Source organism: Equus caballus, chromosome 2, assembly GCF_041296265.1.
Source record: "Equus caballus isolate H_3958 breed thoroughbred chromosome 2, TB-T2T, whole genome shotgun sequence".
Lineage (NCBI taxonomy): Eukaryota > Metazoa > Chordata > Mammalia > Perissodactyla > Equidae > Equus > Equus caballus.
Genome location: NC_091685.1, coordinates 29589261 through 29612756, shown reverse-complemented (window position 1 = coordinate 29612756; position 23496 = coordinate 29589261). Strand labels below are relative to the sequence as shown.

Genomic DNA, 23496 nt, shown 5'->3' with positions numbered 1-23496 from the left:
ACAGTAACATATGTCAGGATGCTGATTTTCAATGTACAGCTCAAGGGATGTGACCCGGTCCACGCCCGCATAACTGCGCACCCCCATCAAGACGGAGGACATTCCCGGCCCCCGGAGAGCTCCCTCCCACTGCTTCCGTCAATATCTGGCACCCCAGGGCGGGCCCCATGCCCACCTCCTCTGCTGTGGACGAGTTTCAGGCACAGAACTTGTTAATTCCCTTCTTCGTCTTCAGATTATAAACATTCCACTGAGTTTTCTCTGTCTCAGTTTATACAAGTCGACCCGTAACAACTTACCTTCTCTAGAATAAGGGTCCTTAGGCTTTTTAGTCTGGTCATCATAAAGCCCTTTTCTACCCGTTTGTGGTCAAAACCCCTGAAATATACCATGAAGCATCCGAGGGCCACTCTGATACGTGTCCCTCCCTTGTGAGGGGGGCCAGCTCCCCCCAGCTCGCCCAGGACTTTGCCGCTTGGTACCGAGTGTCCCATAGCCTTGGAGCCCTCGGTCCTGGGCCAACCGGGAGGCTGACCGCCCAACCCCTGTTCTCTCCTTGGCCCTGGTCACAGTTCAGAACAGAGACGAGGAGCAGAGCTTAGGGCTCTTAACCAGCACCATCTTCCTGTGCCTGCCGCTAACCATCTGAAGGCCCCAAGTGTGAAACTCATTTTTTGCAGCTTGTGTGGGATTTGGCTGTCTTGGCATTTGAAAGTCTCAGCCTCCAGTGCTGAATGAGCAACAAACAGGACGAGCGGGAGGGTGGTTTTACAAAAAGGACAAATTCTTCTGGATTTGGCATTCAATGCTCAGCACTCTGAAAACCCCACATGGGAAACTCAGCTAGAGCCGGCTGCAGCCCAGGGATTCTCAGCCCCGCCTGTGCCTCAGAATCCTTGGGTGCCAGGCGGTGCTCGCGGCGGCCAGGCTCGATAACCCAGGGTCTCTGGGCCGTGATGTTGAGAATAAAGCTGTGCATGTGGGCGGGGCCTTTCCTGACCCCAGGAAACAAATCTCCCTCCCCGCCTGGACAGCATGAGAGCCTAGCCAAAGCCCATCGTGACCCCGGCAATTAATCTACTTCCTGGCTAATCACAGTCCCAGCCCTGTGCCTGTGAATCCAGCCAAAGCCGCTCAGCGCTCCAAGGCACAGCCACATCTGTGGTCACATATCAGCCGCTGCGGCCACGCAGGCCAAAGGCTTTTCTCTCCTTCAATGATCTCCTTGAATCCTGTGGATTTAAATGTCATTTATAGGCTGACGACTCCTGGGTTCACAGCCCATGCACCACCGTTCCTATAGCTCACAGCTCTGGACTCCTTCGCACCTTCGCGCAGCTCCAAGTGGGCGGCTCAGGGGCATCCTAACACGGCAGGTCCCACCGAGGCTTCCCCCCAGCCTGGGCCCCTCCAGCTCCCTCATCTCGGGAAAGACACCACCGTCTACTCCAGCTCAAGCCCCAGACTGACGCTTGTTTTCCTCTCACTGTGCTCTTCTAACCCGTCAGCAAGTGAGGCCTCTGAACATTCGCGACGTCCTCCGACCTCTCTCCAGCTCGACAGGCTGCCTGACCCCAGGCCCCTGATGTCTTTGGGCCTGAGACTGAACCAGCCTCCTGTCTCCTCCTTCCACGCTGGCCCCCCTCAGTCCACTCTCTATCCAGAAACGAGAAAGGCCTTTAAAAAAACCCAGCTTCAGGGGCTGGCCCCGTGGCCGAGTGGTTAAGTTCGCGCACTCCGCTGCAGGCGGCCCAGTGTTTCGTTGGTTCGAATCCTGGGCGCGGACATGGCACTGCTCACCAAACCACGCTGAGGCAGCGTCCCACATACCACAACTAGAAGGACCCACAACGAAGAATATACAACTATGTACCAGGGGGCGTTGGGGAGAAAAAGGAAAAAAAAAAAAAATCTTAAAAAAAAAAAAAAAAAACCCAGCTTCATTGGGATATTATTTATATGCCATAAGGTTCCCCCATTTAAAGCTTACAATTCATGTTTTTTCAGTATATTCACAGAGTGGTCACCATAATCACCATAATCTAATTTTAGAACATTTTATACCCCACAAAGAAGCCTTGTGCCCATGAGTAGACACTCTGCATCCTCTCTCCTCTCCTGCCCCACTCCAGTTCCAGGCAACCAGGACTCTACGTGGGCTCTGCAGACTGGCCTATCCTGGATATTTCATGGACGTGGACTCGCACGTGTGGTCTTGGCATCTGGCTTCTTTCACTCAGTGGGATGTTTGTGAGGTCTGTTCATGCTGTAGCGTGTATCAGCGTTCCGTTCCTTTCTATCGCCAAATAATGGCCATTGTATGGATAGACCACATTTTCTTTACCCATTCATCAGTGGCAATTTGGAAAGGTCTTTTCAAAAACAAGTCACATATCACTCCCCTGCTTAAAACCCTATGACAGTTTCCCATCATATCTAAATGAAATTTGTTGCCATGGCCTGCAAGATTCTTGATGACATGGCCCCAGCCTCTGTCACCAACATTTTCTGCTGTTCCTCTCCGCACAGCTTACTCTGCCTTCTCCATGTTTCTTGAACATATCAAGCTTGTTTCCACTCCAGGACCTTTGTACTTGCTGTTTCTTCTTCCCACTGCCTAGGATGCCCTTTCCTCAATTCTTCACATAACTGGCTTATTCTTTCCATTCAGCTTGCCGTGTAAACGTTACCTCCTACTGAAGTTGCTACTCCCTGCCTGAGTCACTCTGTACCACCTTGTGTTACCCCTTCATGCTTAGCATTACCCGAAATTGTCTGCTTTGTGTGTTTATCACCCCTCTCCTCCTACTAGAATATTGAGCTCCAGAGAGGAAGCACCTTGTCTGTCTTCTTCCCTGCTGTGTCATTGGGCCTGGAATAGTTCCCAGTACATAGTAGGAACTTAGTTTGTTGAGAGGCCTATGGATCCAGGCATGTAAAGCCACTCCTGCAGTGGCACCAGAAGCCTCAGTTGTCCCCAGTGACATTTTGCTCCCAAATGCTGCTCCTATTATTGGCTGCCAAGATGTTAGGGGTTGGTTTGGGAGTAAATAACCCCTCTGCCTCTCTAGGGTCCCAAACGATAGAGGAGAAACACAAAAAGGCACAGCCAAATGGCTCTCAGCCCCCTTTCCCTGCCTCCGCCTTATGATCTGGGTGGAGCTGGAGAGGAAAACACTAACCTGGTCTTCCTCCCTGGGGAGCAGCAGAGGCCTGCGGAGAGAAGCCTGACCCGGAAGAGTTCACCCAGGGAACCGGGAAGCAGAAGAGGAGGAGGCTAGAGGACGGGCAGTGAGCGGGTGGGGGTGAGCCAGAGCGACAGGCCAGGGACTGGGGCAGTGACCCTGCCAACGTGGCTGCAGCCGGGCCAGGCCCTGCCTCCTCTTCCAGAGGGTGGATGGAGTGGCAGCATCTGCACCAACGCCTGGGATGTGGAGCCAGAGCCCCCCGCCTCAGGGCAGAGGCAGGGACAGAGTGGGAGGGAGGGACCCTCCCTGGGCAGTCTGAACCGGGCCTCAGGGCGGAAAGTCCCTCTCTTCTGACGACTCTGCGACTTGACTCCTTTGTCTCCAGGATGAAGTCCAAGCTTTTCACAAGTGGGCGGGGCCCAGCCTGTCTTTCCTGCCTCCTCTCCCTTCCCCTGCCCCCGCAGGCCCTCAGCTCAAATCCACTGGACGATGTCCTCACAGTGCCACGGCCGGGCCCATGCCCCGGAATGCTCCTCCCCGCGCTCTGACTGGTAACCTCCTGAGCTCAGGCCCCGCTGGACTTGCCCTCTGAGAAGCCTCTTCTGACGCCTCCTGACGGTCAGGGGGACACTCCTCTGTGCACATCCCTCTCTCACAGCACTTCCCTCTGGGGTCACGGTGTCCACTGACTTGTCTAGAAGGCAGAGACTCCGTTTTCTTCTTTGATGGATCGCCAGCGCCCAGAACAGAGCATAGGAGACCGTCCAGAACCATCTGCTGAATGGGTGAATGAATGACGTCCCTGCTAACGGCGGGCTCCTCAAGGACGCAGCCATCACGCCTCTCGGTACATTTGCTACTGCTCCCAAATACCACCCTTGCCCTCTCAGGGCCAGAAACAAGGTGCCAAGGAGCTCCTGCAGGGCTACCCCAGGCCAGAACTGCCGCGCTGGCCAATCTCTCAAGGCTCGGCCCTGCCCAACTCCTTGGTTTAGGGGCAAGCCCCATTGGGAAGGGCGCCCACCAGGTGGATACCCAGCCCTGCTCCACTGCCAAGGCATGGAGCTGACGTCTCCCCACAGCTGGGTCCCGAGATTGATCCTCTTCCCAGAGGCTTGCTGACCTGAGTCACGCCTTGTAAACCCACCGGACCCCCGCCCCAACCCGGCCCCCCACACCCTTCTGAGCTTTGAGAGACACGCCCATCCCTCCAGCGCTGGGCTGCAGAGATCGGGGTGTCTGTGTCTTTAACAAAAAGCAAGTGTAATAAATAAAAATAATCTGGCAAGGAGAACGTCCCTCATTCATCTTCCAGGGGCCTTGGCTCATCAATCTTCCCCTCCCTAACCTGCTCTGTGCTCTCTTAGCATTGCTTCCTGATAGAACGGAATCTGGGTTTCTAATAGCATCTGTCGTATGCAGGGTGTCCCCAAACATTAGCGGTAATGAGTTGGAAGTGGCACAGTTGGAAGCCTTCGGAAGCCAACACCAGATGTCGGGCCCTCAGTGGGTCTCTGAGGAGGTGGGGCCAGAGCACTGGGCCAGGGATGGGTCCAAGGCCCATGGCTCTTGGTCTCTGGGAGTCATTCATCCAAAAGACACTGGGGTGCCCACCACATGCAGGTCTGGCGTGGGTGCTGGGAAGACAGGGTCCCAGCCACATGGCGTTGTCATGGCTGGTCACCCATGAGGGACAGAAGTGGTGGTAGAGGCAAGCCCCCGCCCCGACTTGGTCGGCTGGTCCGTCACCCACTGGGAGGCAGCGCCCACGAGATTTGGACTCACGGAGATCTGCGTGCCAGAGCTCAGACTCCTTCATTTAAAAACAAGGCAAACAATCCTCACTTCACTGGGTGGCTTGAGAACAAAATGGATCACGAGAAGCACCCAACACCAAGCCCAGCACATAGTAGGTGCTCAGAACCCCCCAATATCCTGAAAGGGGCACAAGCACAGGGGTGGCAGTGACGTCCTGGGCGGGTGTTGCTGCGTCTCAGAGCTCAGAGTTCTTGTCCAGAGGCTTGGGAGCTGCTGCCCTCTCCTGGGAAAGTGTGGACGGAGCCATCCCCCGGCTCCTGGGGTCTCGATAGGACAGAGAGAGCCGCAGTGAAACTAAGGGTCCTGAGGGCTCGACAGACGGGAAGGTATTTCCTCAAATCCAGGTCCTCCCCCAAGCATGCCAACGGCTGTTCTCTGGACATCACTCCTGTGGCTGTGCCAGGTCCAGAGGAGAGGGCGGCCAGTAAGCCACAGCCCCCCTGTCTGCGCCAGCCCGAGCTGCCCCCCGCCACAGCCCGCAGGGAGGGCCTCCTCACTCCCACTTACAGGAGAGGACATTTTGGCCGAGGGAGGTGAAGGCATCAGGGCTGCGCCACCCGTGTGTGGCCTTGAACAGGTCGTGCCCCCTCCCTGACGAATCTGCGGAGGTGGCCTTCCAGCTGGATGAGGAAGACAACAGGAGTCGGACTTTCTCTGTAATTTTTCTTTTTCTAGATGACTGAAGACATTTTCGAAAGCAGGTGGGATAAGGGTGGAGGGTGGGGTGCCCATCGGCTGCTGGGGGACCAGCAGTGCCCTCCTCTGGCCTCCTCACAGCTGCCAACCGAGGTGGACACGAGGCCTGGTGGCCCACTGGGCCTCCTCCCCAGCAGAGCTCAGGGTGTGCGGCTCCCCCGCCCCCTCCGCCGCAGCCCCTTCTTCGGGCGCGTCTCGGCCTGGAAGTGCTCCCCGGCTCGGCCGGGCGGGAGGGGGCGCGGAGGCTCAGCTGCGTTTGGGGGAAGCTGAAGTGCAGGAAGCCGGCGCCGAGCTGGCAGGAGTGCCGGGGCCGGGGCCAGGGAGGCAGGCGGCCCGGGCTCCCTTCACGGGCCGGCTCAGCTCTGCCCACCACGTCGCCGCGCGCCGGACACTGCGCCCGACCCCGCGGGCGTGGACCCCCTGCGCAGGCGGCCGGCCCTCCCCCGGCCCTCCCCACCCGCCCCGGCCTGTCCAGAGCCCGCCCCCCGGGGACCTCCGGCCCGCCCCCCGCTCTCCGCAGGCCGCCCCGAGCCCTCCGCCCCGCCCCGAGCCCGCCCCCCGGGGCCCTCCGGCCCGCCCCCCGCCCCGCCCAGAGCCCGCCCCGCCGCCCGCCGCCCGACGCCCCGCGTCCCCGGCCGCCCCGGAGCCACCGCCGAACCGCCGCCATGGGCCGGGCCCGGCCGGGCGAGCGCGGGCCTCCCCGCCCCGGCCCCGGCCCCGGCCCCGGCCCCGCCGCGCCGCCCGCGCCCCCGCGCCGCCGCGCTCGCGCCCTGGCGCTGCTTGGAGCCCTGCTCGCCGCCGCCGCGGCCGCCGCCGCCGCCCGGGCCTACGCCCGCCTCGCCGAGGCCCAGGCGGCCGCACGGCAGGTCCGGGGGGGCGGCGCGGGCCCGGGACACGCGGGGACTGGACCGGGGTGCGGGGCGGGGGGACGCGCTCGGGAAGGGAAGGTCCGCTCGTGGCTGGAGGGGGACGGTGCGCCCGGGAGGGCGGCTTGGAAGCTGGAGGGAACGGGGGTTCCGGGGGTCGGGCAGACTTGGAAGGACCAATGGGGGGAAGTGAAAGGACGGGTCAGTGAGGCAGGGGCTGGGACATACTGGAGGGGGACAGTCTAGAGGGGCGACTGGGACAGTGGACAGCAGACAAGGTCCGCCGTGAAGCTGGGACCGGAGAATCTGGAAGTGGGGCTGGGGAGCGCTGGGACAGTGGGGAGGGGGACAGGGGAGGAGAATGGGAGAAAGAAGAAATGGAGCTGGGGCCAGATAGGAGGGCCTGTGGGGGACAGACTTAGGGTGGGGGAGCTTAGAGAGTGGACAGTGGGTGAAGGCCAGGAGTGAAGCAGGAACCAGGGAAGGGGACTGGGGCTCTGGGGCGGTGTGGAGGTGACATTTGGACAGATAGACTGGGAGGTGTTGAGAGAACTCAGGACGATGGTGGTGGGAGCTGTCCCGTCCCCGTCCCTTTCCCCCCGCCCCCGCCCCCACCCCCGTTTGGGATAACAGTGGGGTGTCCAGCGGGTGCTCAGCCCCGCCCCTTCCTCCCAAGCAGGAGTCAGCACTGAAGGCCCTGGGGACAGAAGGCCTCTTTCTCTTTTCCTCCTTGGACACTGACCGGGATATGTACATCAGTCCAGAGGAGTTCAAGCCCATCGCGGAGAAGCTGACAGGTACCAGGAGAGGCTGGGGACTGGGGAGGAGGGAGCCCAGGCACTGCGCTCCTTGCTCTGCGTCTGCTCTAAGCAGGAGGGCCTCTGGAGTCGAGGAAGACTGTGGGTCCTGGCAGCCCTGGGGTCCTGCCCGCAGCTCTGACACTTTCTAGCTGGTGGTTTGGGTGAGCGGCTTCAGCGCGCATTCCCACCCCCCAGCCTGTTCTCCTCACGAGTGAGTAACCCCAGTTAATGTTCCCTGGCCACTTCCTCTGGGCCAGACCTCACTTTAAGCGCTTCGTGTAAGTTGTCTCTTTAATCCTCACAGCGCCTGTGAGATGGACCCTGTCATGCTGCTCATGGTTATCGTTTGGGAGACAGGCACAGGGGGCTCACCACGTGCCCAGGCTAGGGAGGTGCAGAGCCAGGATTTGAACCGGGGCTGCCCTGGGCCAGCTCACAGGGTTGAGAATTAGAGAGAAAGTCTGCAGAGTGACGGATGTGCAGTAGATGTTCAGTCGATGGGAGCCGTGACTGTCCTCACGGAGTGTAAACTCGCTCAGCTGCTGTCAGCGTCCTGGCTCGTTCTTGCGATCCTTTTTTGCCTAGTTGTAATCAGTGATTTTTTTTTTTGTAAAGATGGGGGGCTGAAACAACTAATGGGTTACAAAATGCTTCTCTCACCACTACCGCAACCTCTGCGTTCATTTCTTGTGACGTTTCTTGAACTACGATTTTGGGCACCTATTTGTCACCCAAAGTGCCTGGTGTAAGTAGGTCAGTTGATGGAAAAGGCGAGAAGAGATGCTAGCTGCTCTCGGGTGAGTAAGCACCAACGTTCTGTGATGGGCTTCCTGTGTCCTGGGATGGGTTAGGGAGGTCGGCCACTTGCTCGCCCAGTGACCTGTGGTCCCTGTCAGAGGAGAGTCAGATAACAAATACTAATTTGCTGACACAGACATGTGTCAGCGTCTCTCAGGGGCAGTCAGTTCTGTGGTGAAAGCAGATGGCCGGTAAACAGGTCAGCCCCATGTGGGCTTGCTTTGACCTCTGCACAGGCTTCTCCGAGCATCCACGAAGCCGCCTCCTTGTCCTTTTTTATGGCTGGAGAGCGAGAATTCCCTCATAATGACGCATTGGCCAAGCTTGCTGGGCTTGGAGCTGCTTTTAATTTTTTCACATAAACCCTTTTCTCCATCAGGGGAAAATAACCCCTCCCTCCACGACCTCCAAGGCCACCGTGAGTGCAGAACTGGACCAGGCAAAACCAGAAACACCAGATCTAAGCAGGACATAGAGGCAAACAGTCTCTCTAGTTGGCACTTATGAGTGTGTTTAATTTTCTGCTTCATACCTTAAAACTTTTGAAAATTGTCTATAACGAGCAAATGTTATAAGGCAAGAAATAAAACTTTTTATGAAAAAATCAAAGGGCCATAAAATGCTGAGCATTATTATGAATAACTATCTGTGACTAGCAGTAAAATAATTGAACATGCCAGGCAGACTAATAACCCTGCACAGCCCTGTTCCGTTCTGAGAGGCTTCCAGACCGTGAGGGCCTCACTGCGTTGACTACAGACGCAGAATCACAGTGATTCTTTAGAACAGGGCTTTCAGCCAGAGCCGCTGGGAGGGCTCGCTGGAAGGAGAGTTTCCTGACTCTAGCCCCTTACGATTCCGACTCAGTAGGAGATTCTGGGGAGAGTCCTGGGTGATTCTGATGGTTGCTGGTTGAAAACTGCTTCGAATGCACCCCTTGCGTCAGTCAGGCTGTCAGCCAGTGCCACATGTGGTCTCTGTACCACCAGCCTGCCCTGGGAGGGTGGACCTGACAAGACTCCGCCCTGCTTTACTCCGTTACTGGTGTCGTGGGCCCCACTTCTGTTAGTCACCCCTTTTGAAATAGGCTTCATTTCTCCCTTCAAGCTTCATGATTCCCTCCACACTTGAAAGATTAGACTCGGCAGATCTCTGAGCAGGAAGAGATCTGAGAAATCAAGGTCAGCCACTGCCAGGCCAGCCCCTCCTTATAATGATGGGGACACAAGGCCACCCAGAGAACCAGGGAGAAGCAGGCCTCCGCACTCCAGAGCCAGGGCTCTTTCTGTGACACAAAAGATCGCCTGGTTCTGTTTCCTGCTTTCATCCATTGCTCTGAGTCCCTGACCCAGTGCCTCTCGGAGCAGCGTTTGTTTCTCCACAAGACCCCCATGACGGGGACGTTCATGCCAGCATGGTCTTCATTTCTCGTGGAGGAAAACCAGAGAGGCTGAGGGGTTTGCCCCAAACGGTCCGGGAAACAGAGCTGACCTCAGGCTGGAGCTGGGCCCACGATGCCCGGCCCAGTGCGTTCTCTCCAAGCCCCGGAAAGTAGCTTCTCTCCTTGCTGCTGGGGATCCCAGCTGCCGGGCCTGGCAGATCCCCGCGCAGATGCTGCCTTTGGTGGGCCCAGCACCGAGTGCATCTCGGACTCCATGTGGAGAACAAAGGGAAGGGAACAGTGAGAATGGCCTTTCTGCGGCCAGCCTGGCCTGCTGAAAAGAGCACAGGTTGGAGTCAGAAGAATTAGGTTTGAGCCCCAGCTCCATGGACCCCCGACCCTGAAACCTCTGTAGTAGTAATACAGCTAAAGTTTATTATGGGTTTGCTCTGTACCAGGCCTGGTGCTAACATGACACAGATTAGCTCAGTTAATCCTCATAACAAGCCACTGGCCAACCATCACACAGCTGGCAAAAGGTGGGGCTAGGATTTGAACCCAGATCATCTGGTTCCTAAGCCTGTGAAGAGACTGGAGCTCTGAGATCTTAACTCCCCCAGAAGAAGGTTGATCATGGGTTTAGAGTAAGACAGGCCTGGCTTTGAATCCTGACTCCCATTACTTAGCTGTGTGACCTTGGGAAAGTGAATTCACCCCTCTGAGCCTTCACTTTCTCATTTGTAAAATGAAGTTGGTGATAATGTTATTATCTACCTCACAGGGCTGCTGTGAAACTAAAATGGGATACACATTGGTTGTTACTTTGGTGGTTGTTAACTGTTACCCCTGGCTCCAAACCTTACTCCCTTAGTCATGGCCAGTGTGGATGCCTGAGGACAGGGCCCTCTCCAGCAATCCCTGTCTCACAGGGTCAACTCCTGCGGCCAGCTACGAGGAGGAGGAGCTGCCGCCTGACCCCAGTGAGGAGACGCTCACCATAGAAGCCCGATTCCAGCCTCTGCTCCCGGAGTCCATGACCAAGAGCAAAGATGGCTTCCTGGGGGTGAGTTGGGGGCGGGGGTCCCCCACACACAGGTCTGCACATGGGAGGATCATGTGTGTGCACTCGCCTCCTAAGAAGGGGTCTGTGCTCAGTTCCAGTTTCCTCCTTTCCGTCCCCTCTCCCTGTGTCAGCTGTCCTCCGTGCGGGCCTCGGGGGTGCAGAAGTGGGGGCGGTGCTGCCCCGGCTGTCCAGGCCCACAGTCTGGGACGGGAAGCAGCAGAGAGAGGCCTGAGCCTCCAGACTGGGCGGGGGATCTGGGCTGGCTTCCTGGAGGGAGTGCCGGCTGACGAAGATTGTAGGGGAGGAGGGCCTGGGCAGGTGAGGGCAGCGGCAGGACCAGGACGGGTCCTGCTGGAGGGAACAGCAAGTGCACCAGAGATGTGTTGATGCAGCTGCCGTTCCTACAGTCGCCACTTTCAGCAAGTCAGTCTTCTCCCCCCAGGCTGTGGGTATCTTGAGGGCAAGGCCTGTGTCCCCCACATCTGTGCATCCCCAGGCCCCCAGCACGATGCCTGGCACCTGACAGCTGCTCTGTTGAACTCCAATGAACTGGACCATCTGAGATTGGGCCCCTGGCAGGGGACATGGAGTGGGGAGGGCACCTGACAAATGCTGTGCTGACGAGCCCCACCCCCACCCGAGGCCCTGTGGACGAGGCCTCCAGCCCATCCTGGGACCCAGGCATCCCAGGCCTGGCCTGCCTCTCCCATCCTCTCCTCTCCGCTTTCTCTATTCCAGCCTCTTCAGACATCCAGGCTGTCTTCCAACTGTGAGCTTTCTCAGATGCTGCTCCCTCGGCTAGGAATGACGTTTTCTCCCTGCCCAGCCCACACCTACTCAGCTCTTATGTCTCAGTTGAACTGTCACTTCATATAAACAAAGGCCTGAGGCAGAAAGGGCCAGGCCGGTCAACCGAGGGCAGGGAGCTGATGTGGCTGAACCCAGGGCACGTGGGACACATGTCCAGGGCGTCTCGGTCAGTGGGGCTGGCAGGGAAGTTGTCTGAACGCAAAGGGCTTCTGTTGCCTGACTTCGGCCTTCATTCTGCAGCAGCAAATTACCGTCACAGATGTTGAAATAGGAGAGTTCCCTCCTCAGCCTGTTTCCAAGCTGGCAGCTGGGGAGAAATGGGAGGCAAAAGACCAGTTCCCAGGAGGGAGGCAGGTGGTGGGGGTCAGTGGTGACGGGGATGAAGGACAGCCTGGAGGATGCGGGAAAGGAAGAAAGGCAGGACGTGGCTGCAATGGAAAGCAGTGGCAGAGGAGTTGGGGTGACCCAGGCTTCTGGCTGGTGACCAGGTGCCTGGTGGGCCGTTTGCCCCAATGGGGATGAGAGAAAGGTAGTGGGTCTGGTGGAGAAGGCATGAGGCCAGCTTGAACTGTTGAAGTTGAGGTGCCTGGGGGCTGTGCAGGAGGAGAGTCCAGTAAGTGGTTCAAAACACAAGTTTGACCTTCCACAGAAAGATCTGGATGGAGATGGGTTTGGCAGCAATGGGCCTGGTGTGGTGGTTGAAGCTGTTGGAGCAGATGAGTGCCCTGCAGAGCAGCGAGAACAATGTGGGGCAGGTGCTGGGGGCACACCCTCCCTGAGAGGGGAGATGGGTCAGGAGCAGCACCCCCCGCCCTGGCCTCCCTAGCCGAGCCCCACAGAGTGCAGGTCCCCGCAGCAGGCAGCTCCCCAGCCTGTGAGCAGGCCCCAGCAGCAGGGGCTCCACCCGGCCCTCATAGCCAGCCCTGCTTTGAGAGCCGGCCTGTTAAATCCCTCCTGGTGGGAGCTGGCGCCTCTCTCCTGCCACCCCCCTCCCCACTGAGCCTGGGGCCCCACGTGGAGGTGGGGAAGGGGGGGAACCTACTGCTATCAAAGACTGGGGCAGCTCCCTGGGGGCTGAGCTCCCCGGGGCTGCCAGGCACTCACCCTCCTGTGGCTGATGCCTCAGTGGACAGGACTGCTGCCTGCGGCCCAGAAGGGCAGGGGACAGCTGCTGAAGGTGGAGCATGCCAGGGAGCTGCTAGCTCAGGGTCCCACCTCTGTGCCCCAGGCAGACGTGCAGACAGGCCCGTCAGCTCATCAGACAGAAGTGAGGGGCATTACTGAGGAAACAGCTTAGGGCAGGCCGTGGGCCGGGGCGCGCAGTCAGTGTGGCGCAGGCTGTGCTTAGGCAGGGCGCTCTCTGTGGGGGGCGCCTTCCCTCCCCTTCTCTCTGGTCTCATCCTGCTCTTGACCCTGGAGATTTCACCCAAAAGGTGGCTATGGTCTCCCTCCTCCGACTTAGCTCCAGAGCCAAACTTTGACTCATCAGTGGGACATTAGCACCAGGAGGAGACTTGGTGGGGGTGTTGGGGAGCGGAAAGCAAGGCGGGTGGAGGGGGCGAGGAAGCCCAGGGCAGGGCTGTGGCACCCGGTTGCTATGCTGGCTGTGCAGAGCACTGAGGCGGGACTGTGTGAGGCCTGCTCTGGCCTGGGCTGGGCCTGAGTTGGCCGCAGGGACGTTGTTTCTTGGGCCGGGGGTTGGGGAGGGTGAGATGAGCCTCGGCTCTGGCAGAACAGTGCCAGGCCTGCGGGGTCACCAGGGCAGGAGCCTCCCCTGGTGCCTCTGTTCCTTTGGCTTGTGGGCTGGCCCAGGGCTCGAGGGAGACCTCCACCCACGCACGACACAGGGGACCCCAAAATCACGGTTCCCAGTGCCTCACGCTTCGGCCTTCCCTGCCTCAGGTCTCCCGCCTGGCCCTGTCTGGCCTCCGCAACTGGACAACCGCAGCCTCGCCAAGTGCGGTGTTTGCCGCCCGCCACTTCCAGCCCTTCCTCCCGCCTCGGGGCCACGTGGAGCTGGGCGAGCCCTGGTGGATCATCCCCAGTGAGCTGAGTGTCTTCACCGGCTATTTGTCCAACAACCGCTTCTACCCGCCACCGCCCAAGGGCAAGGAGGTGAGGGCAGCCATGGCAGCCCCGGGGCCCTGAGCCCCAGCCCAGGCATGGCCCCTCCCCACCTGAACTGGACCCCCAGCGCCAGGCCTGCCCCACCTGTTCCACCTCCCTCTGGACCCACCCCCTCCCTGGGTCCCTGGGCCTGCAGGTTCAGAGCTGACCCTCACCCAGGGGAGCAGGGCCCAGCAGGCCAGCCTGGGGTCCCACTGCCCTCCCCCAGGTCATCATCCACCGGCTCCTGAGCATGTTCCACCCGCGGCCCTTCGTGAAGACCCGCTTTGCCCCTCAGGGGGCTGTGGCCTGCCTGACCGCCATCAGTGATTTCTACTACACCGTGATGTTCCGGTGAGTGGTCCTCGCAGCCCCATCCTGCGTGCCCCGCTCCGGGCCTGGGATTCCAGGGCAGCACAGAAGGCACGGCCCTGGGAGGGCAGGGCTGGACTTGGGGCCCCCAGCTCCACCACTCACCACCCTGTGGTCTCGGGCAAGCAGCTTTGGCTCTCTGAGCCTCGGTGTCCTCATCTGTGGATCAGGGTGGCGGTGACTCCCTCCCAGGAGGAAGAGAAAAGGCGTGGAGTGTGCTTGGCACGGGCTGGTGGCCGTGACTGTCATCCACACAGAAGGGGGTGCATAAGAGCTTTGACACCAGGTCACACAGCCGCGTGAGCTCAGGCTGAGACCTCAGGGGAGAGTCAGGCAGGGCCTCTGGGGAAGGAGCGCACGGACTGGGACCTGAAGGACGGGCAGCGCTTGGAGGGCCTCGGGCCTTCTCCCTGCCCCGCACGCTCTCCTTCCTCCCCTGCCCAGCCCTCTGCCCCACACAAGGTTCCGGCCCAGGGTTCCCAGCTTTGGGGCAGAAGTGGGAGGGCAAGCTCCTGCTCAGCAGGGGCTCTTCCCAGCGGGCTCTTCCCCACAGGATCCATGCCGAGTTCCAGCTCAGCGAGCCACCCGATTTCCCCTTCTGGTTCTCTCCTGGCCAGTTCACCGGCCACATCATCCTCTCCAAAGATGCCACCCACGTCCGTGACTTCCGGCTCTTCGTGCCCAACCACAGGTGGGAGCCCTGGCTGTCCCCGCCCCCAGCTCCAGGAGTTCACATGCAGGGGCCCAGAGGCCCCCTCAGTCTCTATCCCCCCTTTGCTCCCCAGAACCAGGAAAGCCTGGAGCGGATCCAGGAGGAGGCAGCCCAAGGTGGGCTGAGGGGGGTCATTCCATCATCTGAGAAGCATGTCTCAGGCATTGTGTGGTCCTTGCCCCCCAGTCTGCCTGGGACCCAGTGCAGCAGCCAGTAGGCCCTGAAGCGGAGCCTCCCTGCCTGCATACTGCTGACGGACCCCCGACAGGCCCACACACAGACCTCCAACAGTAACCACAGCCTGCTCATGGCACCTAGGGGAGGGCCAGCAGGGGGCAGGGACCTGGCTGGTCGGGGTCCATCCAGTCTTGCCAGAGATAGGGTCATCTAAGTGGAGGCCTGGGGGGTGAGGAGGCTTTTCCAGACAGAAGGAACAGCACAGGCAGAGGCCTGAGGGCAGGTCCCCATCACCTACGTTCCAAGAACAAGTTGGGAGGGGGAGCTCTTGGGATTGATCCATGCCAGCTCCCTGCCTGCCTGACCTGCTCAGGGTCAGCCTTGTCATGGGAGCGGGGGACCCAGAGGCCCTGGCCTCAAGTCTTTCCAGATTCCTCCCTGACAGCTGGTGGCCACTTAGTGGGCCTGAGTGACTTTGCACAGGAACAAGACCTGGGCTAGGAGCTGGGTGGCCCATAGTTAAGTCTTGGCCGTGGAACCAGTGGACTGTGTGGCTGTGGGCAAGGCCATGGCCCTCTCTGGGCCTCAGTTTCCTCATCTGCTAGATTGGAGGCTGACTCCTGCTCAGCAGTGAGGGGATGGTTGGGATAGCCAGGGAAGAGAAAGTTGCCCCCAGGAGCAGCAGTGCCTTCCTCTCACTCCCTGGAGGGAGGGAGCATCCCGGCCACAGGGAAATGAGGAGGAAGGATGAGCTCTACTCCCTCCCCTCCCCAAGCAAGCACCTGTGCTCCAGGCCCAGGGGACATCTGCCTCCAGCCCAGGGTTGGAGGTGGGGGTCCTGGACTGGATGGAACAGGAGAGGCCCAAATAGCCAGCTGCAGAACCAGCTGCTCCTGGGCATGTGTCCAAGGACCAGGCCACTGGGCTGCTGAAGGCAGCTCGCCCCACGCGGCCTCACCCCTCCCAAGGGGCCTGATTGCCAGTCCTGGGGCGCCCCCGTGTGGCAGATCTGCAGATGGCACCTGATAGGGCCAGAGTTCCCGCTGGAGAGGGAGCAGAGGAGGCCAGCGCAGGGCGGCCAGTGCTGGCCTTCCCTGCGCCACTCCTGTCCTGGGCGGGGGACGCTAATGACCTCGGCCTCAGAGTCGTGGGTCGTGGGCAGTACACGGGACATGGGTGTGAAAGCCCTCTAGACTGTAAAGGGCTGGGCCGGGGAGGGTGGTGCGGCCACAGTGCCTGAGGAAGAGGAACGGGCCAGGCTCTGCAGTCAGGACCCCAGGGCTCTAAGACCTTGGGTTCACCTTGCCAAGCCTCAGTGTCCTCGTCTGTAAAATGGGGTCAGCTGTGCGCTCTCAGCGAGGTAAAGTCTGACAGAGTGGTTAATGGGCCTTGACAGTGGTGGGGCTCTGCCCTGGCCGCCCTCTCGCTGCCCCCAGGTCTCTGAATGTGGACATGGAGTGGCTGTACGGGGCCAGTGAGAGCAGCAACATGGAGGTGGACATCGGCTACATACCCCAGGTGGGCACACAGGTGGTCCCTGCCCAGGTAGGAAGCAGGGCTCGGCTGCAGGGAGGGCCTAGCTGGCTGGGAGCCTCAGGGCATCCAGGGTGAAGGACAGGGCTCCTGGCAGGCTGAGGCCAACTGCCCCCAAAGCAGGATTCTGAGAAGCCCCCTGTTCCACACAGAGCCCAGCATCTGCCGTGGGCCCTGAGACGACTCACGTGGTGGACAGAGCCCTGGCTGGACACCAGCTCTGTCCTGGATTCACTGCATAACCTTGACCAGGCCCTGCCTGTCCCTAGGCCTCAGTCTTCCCAGCTCTGCAACGAGGGGGGTGTCTTTGAGGGCCCCCTGAGGATTCTTGCCCGTTTCTCAGACACCCCTCACTGATATCCTCTCTTGCCGACCTCTGGCCCAGATGGAGCTGGAGGCCCTGGGCCCCTCAGTGCCCTCTGTGATCCTGGATGAGGATGGCAACCTGATCGACAGCCGCCTGCCCTCGGGGGAGCCCCTCCAGTTTGTGTTTGAGGAGATCAAGTGGCAGCAGGAGCTGAGCTGGGAGGAGGCTGCCCGGCGCCTGGAGGTGGCCATGTACCCCTTCAAGAAGGTGAGGCGGCGCAGGCATGGGCCAGGGTCAGGCTCCGAAGGGCTGGGGCGGGCCTGTGGGGGCAGCAGCTGGGCACAGGGCACTGGGCTCAGTGCATGGCTTGCTGCTGAGGCTGGCTCCCTGTGGGACCCAGCCAGGGGAAGGGGGAGCCTCCCCTTTGCCATCTGAACTTGGAGGAGGCCTCCCCTGGTTTAGCAGCACCCCTTCACACACTGACACACACACCCTGCAAGCACCTACACACACACACACACACACACACACACAGAAACACTGTACACACCTATATATACATGTTTACAGACACACATATGCTACATACACACACACGTATTATATACTGAACACCCTACACGGAACCCTGGCTGCACACAGTAGCTTCTCTCTGTCTCCGTGTGACCCCAGGTCACTTACCTGCCGTTCACCGAGGCCTTTGACCAAGCCAAGGCCAAGAACAAGCTGGTGCACTCGATCCTGCTGTGGGGGGCCCTGGACGACCAGTCCTGCTGAGGTGAGGGAGACCCCACCAGTCCAAGGGGAGAATGGGGGGACACTTCACACCTTGTGGGGTGCAGGAGGCTCTGAGACCAACAGGACTGTCCTGTTGGAGCCTGCGGGACTCAGGGCTACACAGGGCAGGGGTGTGGGGTGAGGGCTTGGGGGTTGACGAGCTGAGCTCAGAGGAAGCTGCTGGACACAATGCAAAGAGTCCAGCTCAGCTGTTTTCAGCTTGGAGACCTTGGCCAAGTGACTTTTCCTCCCTGAGCCTCAGTTTTCTCGACAGGGTAACATACTGCCTAGAGTTGTGAAAATGCCTGTGTTCTGTAAAGTGTTACACACAAGTCTGAGGAAAAATAGTGCCAGAGGCTGGGCATGCATTCACTTACTCAGAAAACACTCCAAAGACCTTCTGAGTGCAAAGTTCTTTGGGTGTCTGACACTGGCTACAAAGACCCTTGCCCTCATGCAGTCAGTCAGCAAACATCCTGGGCACCTTCTGTGCCAAGCTGTAGGCTAGGTCCTGGGAGTCTCTCAGTAAGGGAGTCAGAAGCAGTCTCTGTCCTCGGGGAGCACACAGTGTGTGCAGAAGGCAGACATTGAGTGAATAAGTGCAAGCATGCTGAGTGTTACACAAAGCAAGGTCCAGAGTGGCATGAGAATGTGTAACTGGGGGGGGGTCAGGGAAGGTTTCCTGGAGAGAGTGACATTTAAGCTGAGACTCTGAAGGATGAGTAGGAGTTTGTCAAGTGACAGGAGAAAGAATGTTTTAGGTAGAAGAACAGTCTGTCCAAAGGCCCTGGGGCACAGAGTTTAGTGGATTTATGACGTTGTCTCTGTTATAAGTCCCTGGGCCAGGTACACCCCCACCCCAAATCTTAGCCCAAGATGCTAGTATGTTACTGGTATTAATTGCAGCTACCATTTATTCAGCACCTACTCTGTGGCAGGCTCTTTGCATAGCTTATTTCACCTGGGTGCTCAGACCATTCTGCAGTCCATGAGGTTTATGCTGATAGAAAACACAGCAGGACCTGTCGGGGGGCCTCACTCTTCTGGCCCTGCCTCTCCCTGACAGGTTCAGGGCGGACTCTCCGGGAGACCGTCCTGGAAAGTTCGCCCATCCTCGCCCTCCTCAACGAGAGCTTCATCAGCACATGGTCCCTGGTGAAGGAGCTGGAGGACCTGCAGGTGAGTGGTAGGTGGGTGGGAGTGGCTCCCCGGGAGGCCCTGGGAGAGTGCTGCGGATGAGACCTCAGAGTGTGCCCACCTGTCCCCAAAGAACAACCAGGACAACCCGTCCCACAAGAAGCTGGCTGACCTGCACCTGGAGAAGTACAGCTTCCCCGTGGAGATGATGATCTGCCTGCCCAACGGCACTGTGGTAGGCAACCCCCGCCACCGTGCCGAGCCCCAGGTCAGGCCCTGGGCCAGAGGAGGCGGCCGGCAGGGGGCTCAGGCTTGCACACCTCCTCAGGCTTTGAGTCTCGCTCCACTACTTCCTGCTGGTCTCTTAGCCAGTCCGAGCCCTAGTTGTCCCATCTATAAAACAGGAATTATGGTGCCCACGCTGCCTGCCCTGTACGGGTGTCAGGACGCTCCCGTGAGAAGAGGGACCTCAGCAGCACTTTGGGGACCAGGTAGCAATGAGCACAGTCTAGCAGCAGAGTGGACAGGAACATGGGCTGGAAAGGAAGGCTCACCTTGGGCCATTATGGCCAGCCCTAGGATGGAAGGAGGAGGGAGGGCCAGGCCTTGTGACAGGCATAGAGGACCAGGGGAGGCCAGGCCGGGCCAAGCCTCGAGACACTACCTCTTATAAGCACGCACACACGTCCTCTTATTGGCTTCTCACGTCAACTTTGGGAGATAGATATCATGAATACCCATTTTACAAACAAGGAAACTGAGCCTCAGAAAGGTCCCGAGATGTGGCACAAGTTGCCGATTTAGAGGGGCAGCTGGTTTTGCAGCCAGGCCTGCCTGGGAGCCTCAGAGTCTCCTGCTCTGCTGAGCGAGGCTGCTCGTTATCCTGTAAGTCCCAAAGGATGGTGAGGGTGGGGCTGTAGGAGGGTGGTCAGCTTCCCGGGCGCTCAGCAGGGCGCAGTGCAGGAGCAAGAGCTGGAAGTGGCCGGGAAGAGTTGTCCCTCAGGACACCCATGAGGCCTGGGCGGTGAGAAGAGGGCGCCACCGGAGGCTTCCACTGTCCTGGACTCAGCGTGACGGGACTGGGCCCCGGGGTGTAGGGGAGGCAGGGCCTGGGGAGTGGCAGCCAGCTCGCGCTCGTGCGCTGGCGCCCACCGTGGTGGAGCCCGGCCGGGCAGACCCAGGCTCACGGAGCTGGCAGCCAGAACTCTGCGGGGCACTGTGCCTGGCCGTGGTCTTCCGCTTGCTTGTTGATTTGTTTGTTAGCTCGTTTGTTGACCGGGCACCTGCCCCTAAGGAGCTCCCTAGCCGGAGCGAGAGGCAGACAGGGAAGCAGGCCCATCGAGTGCGTGGGCATTTTGACAGAAGGGAGTGTGGAGTTCAGGGGTCACGGGAACTGAGGACAAGAGGGTCATGCTGGGGGTGGGGGTGAGGGAAAGGTGATGCTGAAAGCCATTCGGTTTTCGCCTCATGGATGCCATATGGAAGAGCTGTGTCATCAGAGGGCCCCCTGTGAGCAGAGGCAGGAGAGGGGAGCAGCCCTGCCTGTCTGCCACCCGCTCCGAGCCAGGACAGGCCTGCACGGGGCTGCTTCTCCTGAGAGACGGGGAGCAGAGGGGGTGCTGGGCCTGGACGGGCCCCTGCTCTCCTCACCCAGCCCTTCTCCCAGGTCCACCACATCAACGCCAACTACTTCTTGGACATCACCTCCATGAAGCCCGAGGACATTGAGAGCAACGTCTTCAGCTTCTCGTCCACCTTTGAAGACCCGTCCACAGCCACCTACATGCAGTTCCTGAAGGAGGGCCTTCGGCGCGGCCTGCCCCTCCTCCAGCCCTAGTGGAAGCCAGGCTGGAGTGGGGAGCTGAAAAGAAAGGCCCGCAGCACTGATGGACAGGCCCCTCTGGCCCGGGGCCAGGGGTTCTCGCACATTTCAAACTTCAGACATTCCCTCCTGCCCCCCAGGCTGCCTGTGGGGTCTGAGGTCAACTAAGGGTGGCCATCCTGGCTTTGCGTTCAGTGATGTGGGGTAAACAAGGGGTCCTTCCTTGGGCTGACCAAGTGGATGAACCCCTAGCTCTGGCTGCCACCATCAGCTCTTTACTACCCACCTGGCTCCAGAAGCTTCTTAGGACCCCCAAAACAGGGCCTGGGGTCACTTCCCTAGACCTCAACCACTCAGGCACATAGTCCAGGCCCTTGTGGGGTGAAGAATAGGGAGCAGTGGGTGCCAGGAAGACAGGGCCACTCCTCTCTCTTTACTTTCACCTCCCTCCCAAAAGAAACATCAAGAAGCCCTGGCCTGGGCGGGGAGAGGGCACCAGGCAAGCACTCCGGTTTGTCTGGAGCCTTCTTCCTGGCCATAGCCCTGGCTGCCCTCCCATGCCTGATGTCCCCAGTGGGGTTGGTCTCAGTTGGAAACATCCTTCTAGAGGCTCTGGACAGAACCCTCCTTCAGAAGGGGAAAGGCTACTTTGTCCCAGACCACTCAATCCTGCTAATCATAGGACCCCAGAACCTGTGTCGGGACTTGCTGGAGGCCAGCTGTCTGGGAAAGTTTACTGTGAAGCTGGCTTCTGCCCTTAGCAAGGGAGTCCCCTGAGGGGTCCCTGAAGTCCAGGGCCAAGGGCACGCCCCACCTCCCCCAGCACAGGGTCACAGTAGGACTGCTGGAACCAGTGCCCCCAACACCTCCTGCCCCTCAGACCCAGCTCCACAGAAGTGCAGCCCAGCCAAAGAACACAGCCTCCCTGGGGCCGGCGCCGCCTCCGCTGCCAGGGCAGCTCAGACCAGCTTGTCCGCCAGTGGGTGGCTGTTGATCCTCCTTGGCCATTCTTAGGGCCTTGGTCCATGTCCTGAGCCACTGACCATGGCCAGTCTCTTTTTTATACATGCAGAAAAGTGTTTTTATGTGAACTTCCTCACAGTTTGTAGGTATTTTTGTAACCCCAGCGCTGAGGAGAAAGGAGGGACAATGGCTTCCTCGCGGCTGCCCCATGATGGCTGGATCTGAAATCCTGGATGGGTCCAGCTTGATGTCTCCGCAGTTGCACCTATGGGAAGAAATAGTCCTCTCTTCCTTCTCCTCTTCCAGCTTTTTTAAAAACAGGTTCTCAGAGAGTTGGCGTACCCCCAACTCTACCCTTGTCCTCTGCTCGGGCCCATGAGAGGCCCCTGGGCTTTCATGAAGGCCGTGGAGCTGAGCCGGCTCCCCTGCCCCACAGGAAGAGGGAAGAGGAAGCCAGGCAGACGCTTCCTCAGACACTCCAGGCTCCCGTCTGCCGAGCTCCTGCCTGCCATCGGAGTATCCTCAGAGCCTTCCCTCTCGGGAGGCACTTTATTAAGAGTACATGTGTTTTCTCATTTAGTCCTCACAACAAATCTGTGAGGAGGATATTAATTGTTCCCATTTTGCAGATGAAGAAACTGAGTCTCAGGGAAGTGAAGTGACTTAACCAAGGTCACTCAGTGGTGGAGTTGAGATTCAGCCTGCGTCTCCATCTCGGAGTGTGTGTTTTGCACTGCACCGCCATCTCTCTCCCCTGCTTGTTTTCACTGAGGTGAAAAAGGAAGCCTTTTGAACCAAAATGTCTCCTTCCCTTCCCATCTCCAGACTGAATAAGGCATGGGCCAGCAAGCTCAGCCAAGTTCTTTGTGCCCTTCTGGGAGGCAGTGCTTCCATGCCCTAGAGGGAGGGAGGGCAGCTGAGCCCATCTCCGTGCTTCCAGGCGTGGGCGGCAGCCCCCCAGTGTCAGCAGAGACTCAGCCTCCCCACCCGGCAGGCTCTTCCCCTCCTGCTGGTCCTGAAGGGCTGGCTCCACGTGGAGCGAGTCTTGTTCCACGGAAGGCACTGATTTCTTGTTTTCTGCATCCTCATCTGGTACCTTTGCCTGTACCCCACTGTGCCTCAAAGGTCAAGGTCGGGGAGGGCACTCAGCTTCCCTCTGTTACCCCTCTGCCACTTCCCTCCCATGTCCCCAACATGTCCTATAATAAAATTGGAGAGACAAAGGTGGTTCTAAGTGCCTTTCCTTGAGTGGGATGTTGTTCAGTTCGGTCCTTGGTCTGACTCCTTGGTGGGATTGGCTTGGCAGATGGGCAAGGGAGCATGGCTGGAATGCATATAGGGACTACTACTCTGTCACCAGAGGGCTTGAATGCCTTGCTTAAAATAATTTTGTGATACACCTAGAACTTAGTATTTTTAGAATTTGGTGTTTTGTGTTGAGAAAGATTCTGAAGTTAAACATTATTGTAGAAGCAGAGCCTGAGACAGGCATTAGGTAACTTTTTTGAGGGACTGCACTTCAGGAAAAACCTGTAAAAGAGGAGTGAAGCAGAGTGGGGAAAGGAAAAATGCTGCGCAGGGATAGAGTCCCAAAGCCTACCAGCCTTGGCCTGATCACAGGGGAAGGGCTCTGGAGCATAAACCACACCACCAACTTGAACTGACATTTTGTCCCTGTATCAGTCTTTGGCTTGGGGGGTAGAGTAACTTCTCGGGTTAGAGCCTCCATTCTCCCTCCTGCAAGGGCAATTTTCTAGGGAAGGGGGCAGCTATGAGCAGCCAACACAGCAGCTGGAGGGTGGATTCACCAGCTGAGTAAAGGGGATCTGGGTAGGGCACCAAGACAGCATCTACCACACCCAGGAAAGACAGCTGGAGTGGATTTGTAAGACCTGCCATTGCCCAGGGGGAGGAATCAGTGACTAAAGCAACAATTTGCCATCCTGGAAAGAGGGTTGGATCTGGAAGTCAACCATCATCATATGAAATATGGTGGAGAGCAGGGTGGACAAGCTCTGAGGTCTCTGGCCAGGACCAGGTAGATAATTTGCAGAATCCAGTGCAAAATGTAAATGCTGGGCCCCTTGTTAAAATACACATATATATACATATATAGGTGTGTATATATATATATTTTTAGAGGGCAACAGCAGAGTATTAAAACAAGCAC

General features: G+C 58.8%; 1 protein-coding gene across 8 annotated transcripts; it reads left to right on the top strand.

The window, feature by feature from the left end:
• Positions 1 to 5407: 5407 nt before the first annotated feature.
• SELENON (selenoprotein N) lies at positions 5408 to 22549 on the top strand. 8 transcript variants are annotated; one of them, XM_070251150.1, is made up of 12 exons: positions 5408 to 5662; positions 7248 to 7365; positions 10477 to 10610; positions 13323 to 13535; positions 13756 to 13880; positions 14452 to 14589; positions 16224 to 16305; positions 16706 to 16894; positions 17300 to 17405; positions 18471 to 18583; positions 18675 to 18776; positions 20208 to 22549. In XM_070251150.1, exons 2-12 carry the CDS (start codon positions 7317 to 7319, stop codon positions 20376 to 20378), a joined length of 1422 nt encoding a protein of 473 aa, XP_070107251.1. In that variant the 5' UTR covers positions 5408 to 5662; positions 7248 to 7316; the 3' UTR covers positions 20379 to 22549. The 8 variants fall into 8 exon arrangements, 7 of the variants coding, with proteins under 7 accessions (XP_070107251.1, XP_070107258.1, XP_023491227.1 ...); XM_070251157.1 differs by having other exon boundaries at positions 5508 to 5662; positions 10419 to 10610; XR_002806239.2 differs by lacking the exon at positions 5408 to 5662 and adding an exon at positions 6353 to 6568 and having other exon boundaries at positions 18652 to 18809.
• Positions 22550 to 23496: the final 947 nt, after the last annotated feature.